The sequence below is a fragment of the Uloborus diversus genome, chromosome 8 (genome assembly GCF_026930045.1).
Source record: "Uloborus diversus isolate 005 chromosome 8, Udiv.v.3.1, whole genome shotgun sequence".
In the NCBI taxonomy this organism is placed as follows: Eukaryota; Metazoa; Arthropoda; class Arachnida; order Araneae; family Uloboridae; genus Uloborus; species Uloborus diversus.
The window spans coordinates 139,686,592-139,704,454 of NC_072738.1; the positions used below are offsets into that span (position 1 = coordinate 139,686,592).

Here is a 17,863-nt window from a genome sequence, read left to right on the forward strand (position 1 = left end):
CCCTACTGAAGGATAGTTACTAAAAAAAAAAAGAATAAATACTAAGGAACAATCACTTAAATAAGATATCACAGCTGCTTAACCTAAAGAATGAAAAAAAAAGGAAGAATCTAAATATGATACAAGTAGAGATCAGAACAGTAGAAAAAAAAACTGGATTTTTTGAGGAGGGGGAGATTCTTGCTTAATAGAATAATTTGTCTAAGCATTTTGGCTATTCCATTAAGGGGACTCAAGTTTAGTAGAAATTGTGGATGCTAAGGGTTGCTGAATTAATCTTTACGTCCTTTTGTAAAATTACTTTCTTTGTAACTGTTGAAGATAAAAAAAGTAAAACATTGATTTGGGGGAGGACACCTTAAACCAAGGACACCTTTTTACCACTGTAAAAAGTGGTAAAAAGAAATGTTGCATTCCATGTTTTTTAAGGAGAGTATAAGTTTAGACAATGCTCACAGCAAATAATTTATCAGGTTTCATTTGAAGAAGGAAATTTCTGCTTATTTCTTGAGTTAGTACTGTTACAGGGTTTTCAATCTGAAAAAAAAAAAAAGGGTAAAGAACACACATTATTCGTTAACAAAACATATTATTCATTCAACAAACACAGATAAACTTTTATTCATTCATTAAACCTTATAACTTAACTATTTTACTGGCTTTTTTTTCCACTTCACATGATTACATGTTCTAATTTTCATGCCTTTAAGTCATGGTTTACAACTTCTTAAACACCACTATTGTAAAGCAATGAAGGAAATACTTAGAAAGGGTACACCATTTTATACAACTAAATTTGCAAATATATATGATAAATGTAACATAGTTCATTAAGTGTTTATCCAGCTTAAAAGGTTTTACAGATATATAAATAAATAGAAGTAGCTATCTCACAAAATATAGAATTTTTAACCCAACAATCCAGGACAAATAAATAACACAAAACTATTCTTATGGGTTTGTTTCTGTGAAACAAAAATGATGCATTAATAGTCAAACATATGTACAATGCACAACATAATATAATTAAAGTGAAAAACCAACATAAATAAAGCACAAATTTTGAAGAAAATACAGCATGTAGCTATTTCAAGGCTACAATGGCACCTCTTCATCAGTGCAAAAAGCTCACCAACGCAACCAAAAATCGCGAGAGAACTGACCTCAGTTCTCTCGCAAAAAGTGCTTCATGATTTGCGCTTCAAAATTTGTGCTTTATTTAAGTTGATTTTTCACTTTAATCATATTGTAGCACAAAGCTTACATGATTATTTTTCATTCCCACAACATATTAGTTTGACTTATTATTAAATCATGTATATAATGTATTACTCCGCATTAGCCGGCAAGCCGCAAAAATTCGGAGACTTACCAGGTTTTCAATAATCCTTGCTTGGTCTCTTCAAGGCATGCCGGAGAAAACACTCAGAAAAATACATGGAATTCAATATAACAAACATATTTTTGACTATAAAAGTGAGCTCCATGTGTTATTTAATCTCAACAAAATTTAAATTTCATTTAAATATTAATTAACAATGCTATCTTTACTCTTCTAATCAGAAAAACCTATTGAACTATAGATAATTGCATGAAAAAATTAGTAAAAATCCAGCAAACATTTGCGGGCCTATAATTAAAATATTTCACAATGACATAAAGAATTTTATTTAGTATAGCTGTGTAATGAATAAAAATTAATTTTACCTCTCTAAAAGGAGTTTAAAATAATTTATATATATAAAAAAAAAAAAAAAAAGAATGAATAACAATTACTATGGTTGCTTTTGAGTCAATCATTTCTTGGGCATATAACTAAATAATGGATAAATAATTTATATTCATAACACACATACTTCTTGAAATCTTTGTATTCTTGATTAAACAAACATTTTTTCAGTTTACTTCCTTTCTTTTTGCTGCAAAATGAACTCTGAATTTACGACATATTGGTCATCCTCATTTCTGGCATGCCAACTGATGTGGGATAGTACAGAATCAAGTTTGGAGATTGACAGTTGAAACCATGATTAATGTCTATTATACATTGGCAATGTAAACTAAAACAGATGCCATTATATCAAAAACTCTAGCAGAAAACTGTATCAAACTCTTTGCATCTGTTGATTTAAAATAAATGAATTTTTAAAAATAATTTGAGTTTCAACTAAATATTCAGTATGTAAAAGTTAATCAATAATGTGCAGTTAACTTCTGGGCCAAAATCCATTAAAAATAGAATCTAATGACTTAACAAGCAAAATACAGAATACACTACATTAATGACGTCTAAAACATCTGAATGTATGTGAGAAATAAATACTGTGGTCTATTTACAAATAAAAATCATCAAATTTAAATTACCTTGTCAACTGTTTCAATATTAAAAAAAAAAAAAAAAAAAAAAAAAAATTGAAAAAATGAAGGGCAGCACTGAAAGAATGAAGAGCAGCAGGGCAGCACTGCAATGTGAAAAATATTTCTCTAAATCTTAAAAAACCTTTCATCAAAACTCTAACTTTGGATGGAAAACCCAAAAATCTTGGACAACACAGATTTTTTCTTTGTTTATTTGCTAATTAACTCTTTTGCTATCCATATTGTTCTAATTAATTTTCCCACTCTGATGAAATAATTATTCTTTTAAATCATTTAATTTTAAAAGTATGAAGCTGACTTGAAAACACTGAACATCATTATGTTAACTTAGAAATACAAAACAGCTTATATCAAAGTATACATAGTAGGAAACATGAAATATTTATTCACTGTAAAATTGTCTTTAAGTACACATAAACATCAGAAAATGAGCGCAAGAGAAATGATAAGAATGCATATGAATTACACACAATGGCAATTAATGTCAAATTGATTTGAAAAGTTCTGTAATGCATCGATTTAAAAAATAAATAATACAAGTTAAAAAAAAATTCTAGATATTGTAAGTAAAAACCATGTTTTGATAATTTCAATAAATATTTAAACAAACCAGAAACTTAAAATCTCATGATAAAATTCAAACAAATAATAAAGAATTAGCAACGACAATTATGTATTTTGATTCACAACATGAAAAATCTTCATGCTGAAAGCAATACCTATGTTTATTTTGCTCTCATTCCGCTCAAAACTACCTCTATTTACCAGCTTCATAGCAGGCGAAAAGATTACAGGCGACCGGGCGGATTGCTTTTTTTTGGTCGAAAAAGAGAGACGAAACTCCCGAACAGTCAGAATTGCTTGTGTGACGTCATGATTCTGACCCGTTCTCTCTTTCCGCCCAGACGAAACTTAGGCCGCACAGCGTTACGTGTGTGACCGCGTGCAGCAGTTGAAGGGTATTTCCTAACAAAAATCCAGCTTGCGTCGGATCTTTGTCAAATTGCGTACAGAGGTGCTTTAGCGCTCAGGAACTTACATGAAGATTTTTTCCGGGGGGGGGGGGCAGCGGCTGTGACTCCCCCCCACAGGGATTTTCTTACTTTAAATTTAGCTTACATTGGATCTTTGCCAAATTTGGCACAGAGGTCCTTTGATGCTTAGGAACTCACATAGGGGCATGTTGGCCTAAAGGGTTTTTTTTGCCAGAAAATCTGTGAAACGAGATAGTTAGGCCTATTATTAACAATGATACCATTTTTTGAATTAAAAAAAAAACCTAAGACCTCTGAATTTAAATTTTGAGGCACAAAATTGCTCTTTTTTACATTTTGACGGGAAGTTGTACACTGTTTTTTTCTTTAATTTAAACCTGATCGTTGAAAATGCGTCGCTTGACACAACTCTTGTTTTCGAGGTAGACCGTGCAACGCTGACAGTAAATACTTAAACTGAAAGGATATATTCAGAAAATGAAGAATGAAGTGAAGTTAATTTTTATTTGAATATGAATTAAATAGTAATGTCAAGCTTATAAACTATCAAGAACTTGTAGTACTTACTCATGTGGTTTAAAACTATTTGGAATGTTTTAAACCATCTGTAGAATTCATTCACTTCTCTTCTCAAAAATCATCAAAAAATAATAATGCAATTTAAGGCAAATAGCACATTGTACTTTTGATTTTAAAGTATCTAGATTGCAAATATTTAGTTAAAATTGCTTTTATGGTACGAGATACACAATTCTTATTTATTTATTATTATTATTATTAATTATTTTTTAACACTAATTGAGCCTTGGTTTCAGTGCCAGCACACAATATTTTTAGTTGAATTATGTAAAATACTTTTTTCCGTAAGAATGGTTTTATAATGAAAACCATTCAGGAGCATTACGTGTGTGATATCTTTTAAAAAGCCTCGTTAAAAATTTTCTGCTGAATGTTTGATGATGAAAGTCTGATTATAGGTATTATGTTCATTTAATTCAAGTTAACTTATGATATGAGATATTTTTCTTCTAGTCCCTCAAGTTGACCTTATATTAAAACTTTTGTTCCTTTTGCGTTATGTGTGTGACCAATAAAAAGTGACCTGAATACTTTCGGGGGTTAAAACTTATAAGTCTTCATTAAAAAAAATTCTGACAACATTATATCAAAGCATCTGTGTTCATGATATTTGATAGTTTTTCCTAAAAAAATGAATGATTAAATATAAAAAAAATGGCTCTTACATTTTTTTCACTAACAATGCTTTTTTTTTTTTTGACTTCGTCTAAATGCTATCAAATACGGCAAAAATCTGATATGAAAATATTTTAAACTTAAAATAAATGCTGGAATTGAAAAGTGTAGACTTTTTTTGTCAAAAAATAAGGATTGTTTCTATGTTATGTGCAAAAAGATTTTTGGTGGGGTAAAGATCATTTTTCGTGAAATTGCCCATATGTATGTACAGATGTGCCGAAACAACTTGTGAACATTAAATTGGGTGATCGTAAAATAAAAATTTAGGTCAAAATCTATTTTTTTTTTTTTTTTTTTGTGATTACTATTTCCTATTTGTTGAAAGGAAGTAAAGTGAAATGAATGAATGATGCTTCAAATCCCTGACAATCTGAGTAATCTATTTCCATCGGCCAAAAAATGCCATCAGTCGAACCCTACAAAATTAGTAATAACCGTTTCAGCAGTCAATACTCTAGAAGACTAACTTTAATATCCATTGTGTCCAAAATATTTTTCAGCTCTTCTTTGGAAGTTGAAACAATTCGACCTGTGAGAAAGAAGAAATATAGAATGTACAACACTGAAGCAAACATCACCTCATACAATAAAACTATTTTTAAACAAACTATTATGTGTCATAAAAAATAATGCAACATTCACTATTTCTACACAGAAAAAGTGAACATTAAAAGAATGTCTACTATTTATAGTAGTAAAATTATCATCACACTACTACATAAATAAATCCTTTCATCACAGAACAGGGATGCTATTTTTTATTTTCTAGAAAATATACACCAAACTTAAATTTTAAAAGATTTACTTCATATTCTGCCTTATGTGCACAGCAAAATTTTGTATTTGACATTTAAAAACAAAACTTGATTAGAACAAATGAAAAAGCAATTTCAAGTTAAAACCAAATCTAATTGAAGCTCTTTATGTTTTAAGAAAATACACTAGTATAAGTTTTAGTCCATTCATATTATTATGACTGTTATTTTCTGTTGCTATTTTTATTTGAAAGCAGTTTATTAAAATACTCTATATGCAGGCACAGGAGTGCTCCAGATCTGAGAGAGGTGACAAATTTTAAAGAGAAGATGACAAAAAGGTAATAAGAACAACTTGTTAAATAATTAAAAAACAGAAAATGGTTATTTTTTTTCAATAAATTATTCCAAAATAGCCCATATACTACCATAAGATTTTTTGATGATCTGAATATGAATTGTGAGATATATGTTTACATTAACGGGGTTAAAAGCAGCAAAATAAAATTTTTAGGACATGTTTCCGAAAAAACTTCAGGATAAAAATCTGTGTAACCTTTAACACTAGAATTACAGCAGTTTTTGTATACCTAGAAATACAGCTGGGTCATTTTGACCCACGCTAAAGAATTCGGCATACTTTCCAGCATAATGTAATATATTTTTAAAATGAAGTTAAAATAAACTAATTTATAATAATTACTTTTTTTTAAGATAGAGAAGTTTTAAATCTATATAATAAAATATTTAAAAAATATTTTTTAAAGTGAGATTGGAATTGGAAGAGAGAATTGGAGAGAAAGATTGGAAGCATTGTTTCGGTTTCTTTAAGAACATTTTAGAAATCTGCAATAAATTAAGTGAATAATTTATCAAATTTTGAAGAAAACAGTTTTGAACCCAAAAATTTAAGCAGATAAATATTCTTTTTCTTTTACTAAAAGTGAAAATAACAAATAATTGTACTTACAAGGTTATTGTCTGCACAGCATTTTTTGCATGAGCTAATCTTTCTAATTTTCTATGCACAAAATTGACAGACAGATATCTTACAGTGGCACAAAAAAGTTTTTTTTTTTTTTTTTTTAACCTTTCATTCATTTGTTTGACATCTCTTTATTTTATTTTTTTTTTACTCCACTGAATCTTGTACTTACATAAATTTACTTACAGCAAGAAAAAGTTTGTTTATGCTTGGCATGTGTTCCTCTGAGTTCTCCTTCTGCTAAACCTAATTGAAAAATCCTTCGGCTGATACTTTCTTTTGTACATGTCCTGGACAAAAATTCAGGCATTTATAGCTGCTCAGTCCAAAATATTGTGGAAGATATATAATATACTGGCCAGAGGCATGAGGGAATTTCAGGGAGTATTTCCTTCCCATTTGATCTAGAGCATCTAGTGCTTGCAGCATTTTTACAATTTCGTATTGCCTCAGCTTTCTTTTCCAAGACAATAATATGCTTATACAAAAACGAAAAGTAACGTATATAAAACAAACTATTTTATCAAAAATGAATAAAAAACAAATCATCTAGAAGAACATACAATCATTAATATATGCCTAATATCTTTAGAAAGTATATTTCTAGTATTACGAATCACGTGACAGGCATGTGTGATGTTATGCAAACACCCTTTTATTATTTTTAGTTCATTGCTTAGTTGGCAAAAACAAATATAGCTAACAGAACAAAAATATACTGCGATGAAATGAATTAACATTTCCTTTTCCTCAAAGGAGTCGAAATGACACCTCCCGTAATTCTAGGTATAATCTTTTGATTGGGGCTCAGTAAAAAAAATTTGGTACAGATGTGATATACCCCCCCATTTGGCGACATTCGATTTTTTTGCACAAAATTAAAATATTTTTCTCGCCAATGAGGCGATAATTTTTTATGCATGGCATGCCTGGCCAAACTAACCTGTATTTAGCAACCCAAAGGCAATCTTACAGATCTGTTCAAGCTTGTTTACTTGGGTTGTTTGGGTTTCACGCAGGAGAGATACGTGGTGTTGTTTCTTGCAATATACCTTACAGGAATGCTTATTTTGTGTTAGTTTAAATTCAGTAGTTGTGTTTTGAAGTAAAAACATTAGAAAATGCCAGTTTCTTTAAACTTGAAGGTTAATTAAAAGTTAACTCCAATGTGGTGTGTATCTGTAACGTGCCATTGTTATATGATGTATTGTTTTAGACTGAGTGTGAATATTTATACCATATAAAAAGGTAAGTTCTTTATCTTAGAATTCAAAAAAAACCTCTCACTTCCAAAATTCTTTGTTTTTACAAATCCTTGAGGGGTTCTTGTAGTATACATAACTGTGACCATACTCCGACTGTAATGTATATTAACAGTCGGAGGGATAACGGACCGAGCGGAGCGAGGTCCTGGCGAGCCAGAGGTCTCATAGTACTTTCGTAATGAGACCGAGGCAGGGCCGGCGAGCCGAGGTCTCATTACGAAAGTACTATGAGACCGAGGGCTCGTATCCCGGAGAAATGATGAAAAAAAAAATTAATGCATTAATTTCGACTTGTAATTAATACAATAATTTATTTCATTGTATTTTAATATGTTTACAAAAAACCCCGGCCCTGTACATTTTTGAAGCATATATTCGTGATGTTTTTTGTCGTGCTTTTATGTTGTTTTTATATATATTGTGTTCTGAAGTACTTTGATCATGTTTTTTTATCTGATTTTTTCCTGTTGGCGCTAAAAAAGCATCGCTAAGAACGATGTATGACATATGTCGTCATACATTGTTTTCTTGGCGACGCTTTCTTGGCGCCAACAGGAAAAAGTCGCCAAGAGTGGGGTATATCACATCAGTTCCAAAAATTTTTTTTTAAATCTATATAGTATCACACAGCACAATGATTTAGGATAAGTCAAGAAAGGATTAAGAATTTAGTAAAAATATAGAAGAGCAGTTAGCAAAAAAAGCTTGCTCTTGGGGTCAAAACGACCCTATCCGTAATTCTAGCGGTAAAAAGTTTTTTTAGAAAAGATTTTAAAACATCACAGGCAAAATTTAACCAGTTGATTCACTCAGCTTTGGAATGTTTAAATCTGGATATTACATTGCCTGATAACTTTAGATCTAGTGCTAAGTAGAGGTTCCATAAAGAGCAGAAAAAAACAGTAAGGGGGTCCACAGAGCAAAAAAGTTTGGGAACCACTGATTTATTCATTCATCCTTTAATTTATCAATTATTTAATCAAAATACTTTAAAGTTTACTTTCTTTTAAATGTTTATAAAAATCCTACTGAGGGATGCATTCCACTTAAAGATGCCTCCAAATTTTTCTTGATCCCTTGAAAGTCATTAAATAGAACATAATTCAGTTACTTTAAAGCCATTTAAAGAAAGTCATTAAATACTGCATCATTATGTCAATACATCAAACATATGCAACATATTAATATGCAATAGTTACAAACCAGTTTCTGATTTCAATTTGTATTGAGATACACCATCAGCATTTAGTGTACGTTCAACAGTAATTTTATTTCCAAATTCTTCTGGTTTGTAAGAAGAAATGCCAGAATTTTTCAAAACTACAGATGCTGTGGCCGACCTAAAGGTAAAAATTAAAAATAATTTCATCATTTCATATACATTAAATACATATAAATATTAAAGTGCATAAAATAATGCAAATAAACATCAATTTAAATTTGTAAAAAGTTCTTCAGGCCCAAAATTAAAACCCCAGGACATTGAACTCACTTATAATGTTGCAACTGGGTCATTCTTCAAAAAGTGTATCTTTTCTATCACATGCCTTTTACAGTAAAAACTTTAAGAAACAATTCATTTAACAATGATTTTTAATTTCATCAAAAATATATCTATTTAAACCTGCCAACAATTTTTTAATAATATTTTTTATTTTAGTATATTATTGGTTCACAACATGTGAATTTTCACTTCCATGGCACGCCACACACCTTGTGTGACTGTTTATGTTCCTTAATAACTTGTTTAATTAAAAGTATGTACTTATTTATTTATAATTCCTTTCCCAAATGTTTCAAATACTGATTGTTTAAGTATGTTTAATTTTTTAATATTGTGTTTTAGTTCACTTTAGAATGACAAGGAGTCATGTTACACAATAAATTGTCACATTTGTTACCTAAACACAAAATGCCATTCCTTATTAACACGTGGCAGTAATGACATCAAATTTTATTTCCCATGACACAAGGGATCCCCCCAGGGGCAGCACAAGACAGAGGGTAAGGGGGCAATTGCCCCCCTGGCAGAGATCTCTTGCCTCCCTACCCCTCCCCATCAGCAAAGGGTGCAAGTTTGGTGACTTGTTCAAGACGGAAAATATATTGAATCCCCCCCCCCCCAACGCATGTGTGCTCAACAGAAATTCTACACTTATAAATATTGTTGTTTTTTACTTTGCCAGTTTTGGAACTTTTGCTTCATTTGACTCCTAAAGCTTTTGACTTTCGTATCAATATGAACCTAGTTGTAAGTGTAGTATTTAAGCGTTACTTTTTTTACACATGAGCGTGCTTAAGGAAAAATTTATGTGTATAAATGTGTGTAGATTTTAACTATGGCAGTTTTTGGAATCTGTGTTCAGTTTGAATTTTAAGCGTTTGACTTTTCTAACAACATGGACCTAGTTTAAATTGCAGTATTTAAATGATTTGATATCACAGTTGCAAAAATCTAAAATCCGGCAATAACAGGAGTATGGGGTCTCTCCCTCAAAAAATTTTTTAATTGAAGTAAAAAAACACGCAATGGTAGGCCATTTTGGTAAATTTCAGGGAAAGGAGGGGTTCAGGGACCCTCTTACATCAGTTTTTTTAAACTGATAGTTCCAAAATCACAATATTGGGCAATCTTCAAAAATATTACAGAAAGGGGGGTGACGGGAAGCGCTGGGCTCTCCCCAAAATTGAAGCTTTAAAAACGAAACTGTATTCCATCTTTCATAACATTTATATGCTTTTTGAATGCATAATCGAAGGGATGGAGTTCTGGAACTCTAGTTCAGCAATATTTCGAAATTGAAGTTCCAAAAACGCATTTTTAGACGATGTTGGATGATGTTAGGGGTAAAAACAATCGGGGCTCCCCGCCATTAGTTTTTTGCCGATCGTAGACATTTTCATTGCAGAAATAAAATCGCTTGGGACATAAGATTTTCACTTTTGCAACATGAATCAGTTCTGATCGGAAAGTCTACCCAAGAAAACGCACACAAACCAGAAAAGAAGGAAAGGTAGGGGAAGGATATGGGAAACTAATGAACTGCCACCATTCCCCGTATGTTAAACATATGTCACTTGACATTATTTTCCAGGCAGATCATGTAATGCAGCTGTTTTTTTATAGAATTAAAATAAGTAAAAGGATTATGTAAGATTTAAAAAATATTAATCTATCTTGCTGTACCCAAGAAATTGAAAAAAAAAGAGATGTCATATAGAAGCCCTAAATGAGTAAAATAGCAAATATAATAGAATTTCATCTTTTCATGCACTTGAATCTCTGGTGTATTTTTTTTTTTTTTTTTTTTTGAGTTCAAAACAAAATTTTCTAAAACCGGATAACTTACGATTACAGCATGAATTATATACAAATGCATACGTGCAGATGTAATTGCATATTTTTGCTCTTTTTGACACTAATGATTATAAATGAATAAAAGTGTCATTTTAAAAATAAATGTACGTACATTATTTTGTTTTTTACTTGATTTTAGACATTTTTAACTTCAAAAAAATTGAAAATAAATATTGTGTTCTTCATAAAAAAGGAAAAATCAGATGACAAATGGAAATATTGAACTTACTGGCAGCCAATGTGAAAAGAAAAAATCTTTTGAATGATATTAAATGACAAAAGACAATGCTTAGTTGGAGGAAATATTGATGCCCAAATTGTGATTTATTGTAGTAAAATCAATTAATGTGCTTAGCATTTTCTCAATGAAAAATTGTTTTAATATTACGAAGGCCCAGAAACAGATAGCGAGAGAAATTTTTACAAACATTGAGGTGAAAACATTATTAGGGCATGTGTCACTGGGTCGTTGGCACATATAATCAGGGTTCTTTTTCTGATGCACATAGAAATAAATGGTTAGTGACAGGTCATTGGAGCTTTCTTACATGATCAGAGATGTCACATGTATACATAAAATATAAAAATTTTAACGGTTTTAAAAATAAAATATGTTTGATGCTTATTTAAATAAAGACTAACAACTGAATTGAAAAACTTACTGCTTTCCAGTCTTGATAAAGCCTTTTATGTTTGCATACCTTCCAGTAGAGCTGCTCTTTCCACCCAAAGCTAAAATTATACCAGTCAGAATAGCACTTTTACCGCCTAAAAGGGAAAACGTTCTGCTTCAACATTTCAATCTTGAATTTAAACTGTTTTCAAAAAAGAAAACCCAAATATACTTTGCTGTGCATTTGTGCATTATTCCAAATCAGCTTATATTCTTAAATTGACTGAGAGAAAAAGTTAGTTTTTGTGTGTAACAAGGGCTTTCTATAAATTATTGTCATCAAACACTGCTAATAGAGTAATAATGGAAACAAACAAGGGTTTTTTGTGTTTGTGTGTGCTACAGAAATTAAAACTGATAAGTAAATACTCTGCTATCAAAAAATAAAAAGGGAAACAAACTAAAAGTACAAATATATTTGTGCAGAAATTTTTGAGCATAGATTTTGAGCAAAAAAAAAAGCTAATTTTAAACTCTAAGTTACACATTGGTTTCATTTCCATTTTTCCATAAATTCCCAATTTTTTGTGCGAAAATAGTTTTTAAATAGGTGCATATTTTGAAAATTAAAGTAATGGATACTTAAAACTAAAATTTAAATGTTGTACGTTTGTTAATCATAATAAAAAAGGTTTGGGTAATGCAAATATAATGTGCGATTCTCGAAAAAATGTCTCATGCGTAATGCTAAGTTTTTTATTTTATTCTAATTACTATTAACTAAATATGGGATTAACTGTTATGCTTTGATTGTATATTAAAGCATGTATTATTCCCCAACAACAATATTTTTTGAAGGCTTTGGTTAGCTGGAAAAAATTAAAAAACTTAGCGTTACGCACGGGACATTTTTTCGAGAATCACCCTAATGACAATTATATAATTTTAAGAAGAAAAGATTATTTTTTTTAAAACTATTTTAAAAACTGGTTTATTGGGCCAATACTAACCAATCTAAACGTTAGTCAGCACGGATAATATGACATCCAGTATAGTAGTGTCTTAGTCAACCGTGAACATGAGCAGATAGTAAATTTAAAAAAAAAAAAAAAAAAACTGTAGAAAAAGCATTAAAAAAGAAAGAAGAAAGTGCACTATCAATTTAATAAGGTGATATTACAAGGTCCCAACAAAAATAACACTTCTCAAGACTGATAAGTAACAACTTACTTCCATTCAATCCAACAATAAAATTCATGTGTGGATCAAAATCAAACTTTAAATTTTCATGGCACATGAAATTCCTCAGTGAAACAGATTCAATAATTCCCAAATCACCTGGCTGCAAAAAATACAAAGATTTGTGTTCAAAAATTACATTATGATTTTTCATTATTACAGCATTGCACAGATAAACTCTTCAATTTGATTGTAACAATTACAGCTTTGCTCGGATCACAATGAAATAATGAATCTTTCCTAATTTTCCCACATAATACGGTTTTCACTCTTTACCAAATTAAAAAACAAAGCTTTCTGAGCTTTCTTCACGACAAAAAAGGACATGAGGTTTTAAATAAAACATTACAGCAAAAACCATGTTATGCAAGCCCAGGGGTCGATCCAGCGCCAAATTGGGGCCGCTTTGCGGCCCCTTCACAAAATTCCGAATGGCAAAAGCGGCTCCACTCACAAAATTCCTCGTCGCAGAAGCGGCCCCATTCACAAAATTCCCCATCGCAAAAGCCACCCCATTCACAAAATTCCGCGTCGTAAAAGCAGCCCCTTCACAAAAATTTATAAAAAAGGCAGCCTTTTCACAATATTTTTTAACCGCAAATGTGTACGCATCTACGCGGGAGCCTCTTCCACCTTCCCCCATCTTATCTTTTTGCTTGCTGCGTGAGGTGTTTTTGCTTGAGAGCGTCAGAGGGGGGACGGGAGAGGGACACTTGTGATTGGTAGCTTGTTTTCAGGAAAATCTTAAATTTTACTTTGATTATGCAATATATATTTAGTATTAATTTGTGTTGAGTTTCAAAATCCAATTCTAAAATAACTTTACTTAAAATAAAATTATTTTACATGCTGTTTTTATATTTTTATTTGTTTTGAAGATCTTGATTTCCTTACATCGACCATGGTAAACGAATTTTTCGCATTTTTGATGTTAACTGTACCTTGTTAAGAGGCAAACAAATAAAATTTCTTATATATTTATTAACATCATTAAATTGCAAAGTTTTAAACGAAATACCTTTTCTGTAAGAACGTCAAAAGTCAAAAAATTAAACGCTGAATGCTGGTGCAGTATTATTTTGGGTTTTAATTACTTTTAAGTTTTTCAAACACATACATGGAATCTTTAATGAGTATTTCACTTCTGTGTTAAGAAATATGTGATATCTTTGAGCCTGTTCATATTGTATTTATTAGGAGTTATCATTACGTTCAGCAGCATGTGCAATTTTCATTGCTCTTTAAGTATTTGAGAGGGGCAAACAGGAAATCTGTTGTGAGACTTTCACCTTAAGAAAGTGTGCCTTGCATATGTATATTTGTAAAAAGCAATAAATGTAATATATGTGTCAAATTACGAATAAAATGTTAAGGGTCTTACTTCCCCCCTCCCCCAGCGCATTTTCTCTTGACAGTTTTCAGGTATTCTTCAAGAACTTGCAATCACCCCTGAAACCTGTCTAGGGCTTTTCTATAATGATACGACAGCTAAAAATGCTTTAATATAATTTTTTCCATGAAAAAAATCAGAAGAAGGTCTTTTTTACAAAAATAAAGAAAATTCACAAAAATATTTTGCTTTTTCACAAAAATATTTTGTCTTTTCACAAAATGGGGACCCAAAAAATAAAACCTGGATCGACCCCTGAAGCCCATACATGGCTTTTGCCCATGTGCAGTTTTCTTACAGCATTGGTTTCCAACCTTTTTAAATAACCTAGCCCCTAAAACACGATATATTTGAGCAATTACTCTCAAAAATAAATAAGAGTTGCATTTTTTTTTATTTACAAAAATAAACAATATTTTTAGTATTAATTTCAATCATTCAATAAAGAAAATACATATTTCTTAATAATCTTTACTAATAATAAAGCTGAAAGCCTGGATATCCGGATCTCCGTCAGATGTCTGTTACGTGCATAGCGCTTAGACCGTTGGGGTGATTTTAACGAAATTCAGCAAAAAATTAGTTTGTAGCATAGAAAAGTGCACCTCGAAGCGATTTTTCGAAAATTCGATTTTGTTCTTTTTTTATTCAAATTTTAAACTTATTTTTTACATAAATTTGATATAATGGAAGAGATATATTTCATTCACATTTTTGAATTTTAGGTCATTAAGTCCAAAGTACAAGGCAGGCCAAACGATTCTAAATGATTAAGCTTGAGATTAAATCAAAAATTATAGATAAATGGAAATTATTTTTGAAACGGAAATTAAATTTGTGTGCTACCATGGTTACATCTTTTACACCCTTTGATTGTTTTGTTACTTTTGTTTTGCTCTGTTTGAAACATTTTTGAAAATGTGCCTATTTTAGCAATCAATTCTTTTCTTTTATTGAAAAGGATTTAAATTAAAATATGTTAACTGTTGAGAAAATTCGTCTGCTTTTATTTTCTTAGTTTTTATGGAATTATGTTCAGAAAATTGTTAAAATATTTATTACAAATATTGTTATGACGTGCCTAGTCACAAGATGAAATATTGTGAAAGATATTCTGATGTCTAAATAGAAGCCTTTTAAAAAAACAAAAAATCGGTTCCTTAGCAGTATCTCTTCTCCCCAAAAAGTTTCGAGATTCATCACTCTCTAGTCTTTTAATGGGGGCTCCCCTCAATTCGGAGCCTTGCTAAAATTTTTAAAAGTTTGCAGAAAATTTTGAGATTTTATTAAAACAAATTTTTGAATTATTGTTATTTTATTTATTTTTTTTTTTTTATTTTTTGATGAGCAGCAAATTGCTCATTTGGAAGAAGAGTTCCACAGTATGAAAAAATTAAATTTTACAGAAGCATTTGAAGTTGACCTCTTTAGGAGATTTGCATTAAGAAAAGTAAGTTTGCTGTGCTCTCCAGTGGTTAATACTAGAACAAAAAAAAATCTGTCATTATTTTCCAAAAAAGGTAACGCCCTTTGAAGGCCTTTAAGCAAAAAAAAAAAAAAAGAAAAATTAAAAATTTCGGATTGTGGCACTCTTTTTCCAAACGAGCAAAATGTTGATCATTAGTTTTGAGGTGCTTCCAATTAACAATATTAAGAAAGGAGTAAATATAATTTTAAAAAGTCTAGTTGCTTAGAAGTACTCTACTCACTCAACTTTACATTTTTTCTGTTGATCGCGACATGAGACTCAGGAAGAGTACCATGTTTTTTGGCAGAAAATTTTTAAGAACTCATTTGACAGTTCATAGACAGTTAAATTTTATCTGACTGCTGTCTTACAGATTAGTCTAACTGCCAAGAGGAGGGAAAAAGCAAAACAAAAGGAAAACAAGGAGTACCAGGGCTAAAATCGGATCAAGAAAATTTAAACTTAAAAAATGCAAATTTGACATCAAACTTAAATTTACATAGTTTTCCTATACAGACAAAGTAACCATTAACTTGCTTTAGAGAAGGTATACAAAGTTTTAAACAGAATTCTAACTATACAAATCAATTGGGATCGGACCTCATTCAGATAATCAAAAACTCGGGTGATTGGATTTTTCCAAAAAAAAGTTATATTATAATTATTTACGAATTAATGTATGTTGAAAATGGAAGGAAAAAACTTTTTAAAGAGCTTTTTATTATTTAAACGAAAAAGGAGCACTTTTACATGTTAAGTGTTCTCTGTACATTAATATAGTTGGTATATACTGCACTTTGTCATCGCTTGATGAAAATATCTTCGTTAAGGTAAACTATTTGAATAACTTCGTTGAGAGGGCAGAGCATAGACAGAATCATCATTTTGCAAGCCCTAGCATACGTTTCCAACTCGTTTCCCTGAAATTCTGAAAGCAATTTGGAAAACCAGGAATTCAGGTAGTAGATGTTCAGATAGTTGGAGTTCTAGTGTATTGAGAAAGAAAAGAATAAAATAACTCAGCAGTCATTTGCTTTATGGAAACTCTTAAGGATGATTAAAACCAGCTTATTTGTTGAAAGTAAACTTTAGACACAAATACAAAATTACCTCCTCAAAATATTTTTTCCTTTTTGAAGCTTGCTGTCCATTTTCACTTGATAACCGTTTCATTTTGACCTACAGTAGCATAGATTTTGTGGTGCACAAGTCTCTGTCAAACATATAAAGAACATTGTTTTGATTAATATTTAAATCAAAACATAATAGAATTCTAGGACATAAAATAGTTTTAAAAACAAATTTTTAATTTATTCTTCTTTAAAAGGCTAAAAATAAGTTTGCTCTTCCTATTTTTAAAAAACAGCCATTTTGACTCATTCTCTTTCATTTCACTTTTTGATCAACTTTCAGTTTACAGTTTGCTAAAATGGACTTCAAATTAGTTTATTATTTTAAGAAAAGTGAATAAAATATCTGCAGTTAATGGGGGAGGAAGGGGGTAGAAAGTATTAATTAAAATGCAGGGTTTGGAGAAAAGTTTTTATTTTTTGGTGCCAACCAATTCCTTTTGGAATATATTTACTTTTGCTACCTACATTTTTTAAGTCTTGCAAAACAAATAAAGTGAAAATTGAGTGCTTGTTGCTATATTCGGTACTCAACCAACAAGGTTCACTTTTTTTTTTCCAATTGAAAAATGAACTATTTTGAAATTTTGATTGGATTTTTTTCACACTTTAAGGATAGTGTTACATTTTAGATTACATAATGTTTCTAACATGCAAAAAAAAAAAAAATTTAAGCTATTTTTATGACAGAAATCATTTCTAAAAATTAAGTCCATGAAATAGATACACTAATTTCAACACAAACTAGATGCTGGAGTGGTTAGATTTAGTCACCTACGGCAGCTCGCGCAACTCTCTTGCGGCGGCTGGGGTATGTCTCAGATTCCCCAAAGAATCAAAGACACCGGCGGTGTATTTTGGGGGCTTTACCCTTTTCTTGACCCGGCTAAAGAATGCGTCTTACCGCCTGTGGCTAAACATTAATTATCAAGCACATGGATAATCATTCCTGCTCAAGAGCAATAGCGTTCCCCAATAAAATGAAAGAAATCCCGCCTCTTCCCTCCCCTAAACATTTCAATGCCACAG

At 30.8% G+C, this 17,863-nt stretch overlaps 1 protein-coding gene across 1 annotated transcript; it reads right to left on the reverse strand.

Annotated features, from left to right (window-relative positions):
* Positions 1–441: 441 nt before the first annotated feature.
* On the reverse strand, positions 442–16,877 carry LOC129228630 (structural maintenance of chromosomes protein 6-like). The gene is made up of 6 exons (XM_054863312.1): positions 16,815–16,877; positions 12,838–12,949; positions 11,657–11,762; positions 8,840–8,976; positions 5,099–5,160; positions 442–537 (listed from the first exon to the last, which is right to left on the reverse strand). Exons 1-6 carry the CDS (start codon positions 16,875–16,877, stop codon positions 442–444), a joined length of 576 nt encoding a protein of 191 aa, XP_054719287.1.
* Positions 16,878–17,863: the final 986 nt, after the last annotated feature.

What these genes read in the sequence shown, in the direction of transcription:
- LOC129228630 (XM_054863312.1), bottom strand. Translation starts at nt 16,877, where the DNA reads ATGAAACGGTTATCAAGTGAAAATGGACAGCAAGCTTCAAAAAGGAAA. An exon ending in GGAAAAAATATTTTGAGGAG is followed by an intron (nt 12,950 to 16,814) that starts GTAATTTTGTAT and finishes TATTTTTTGCAG; the next exon opens with CCAGGTGATTTGGGAATTAT. An exon ending in TTTATCAAGACTGGAAAGCA is followed by an intron (nt 8,977 to 11,656) that starts GTAAGTTTTTCA and finishes TTTTACCTTTAG; the next exon opens with GTCGGCCACAGCATCTGTAG.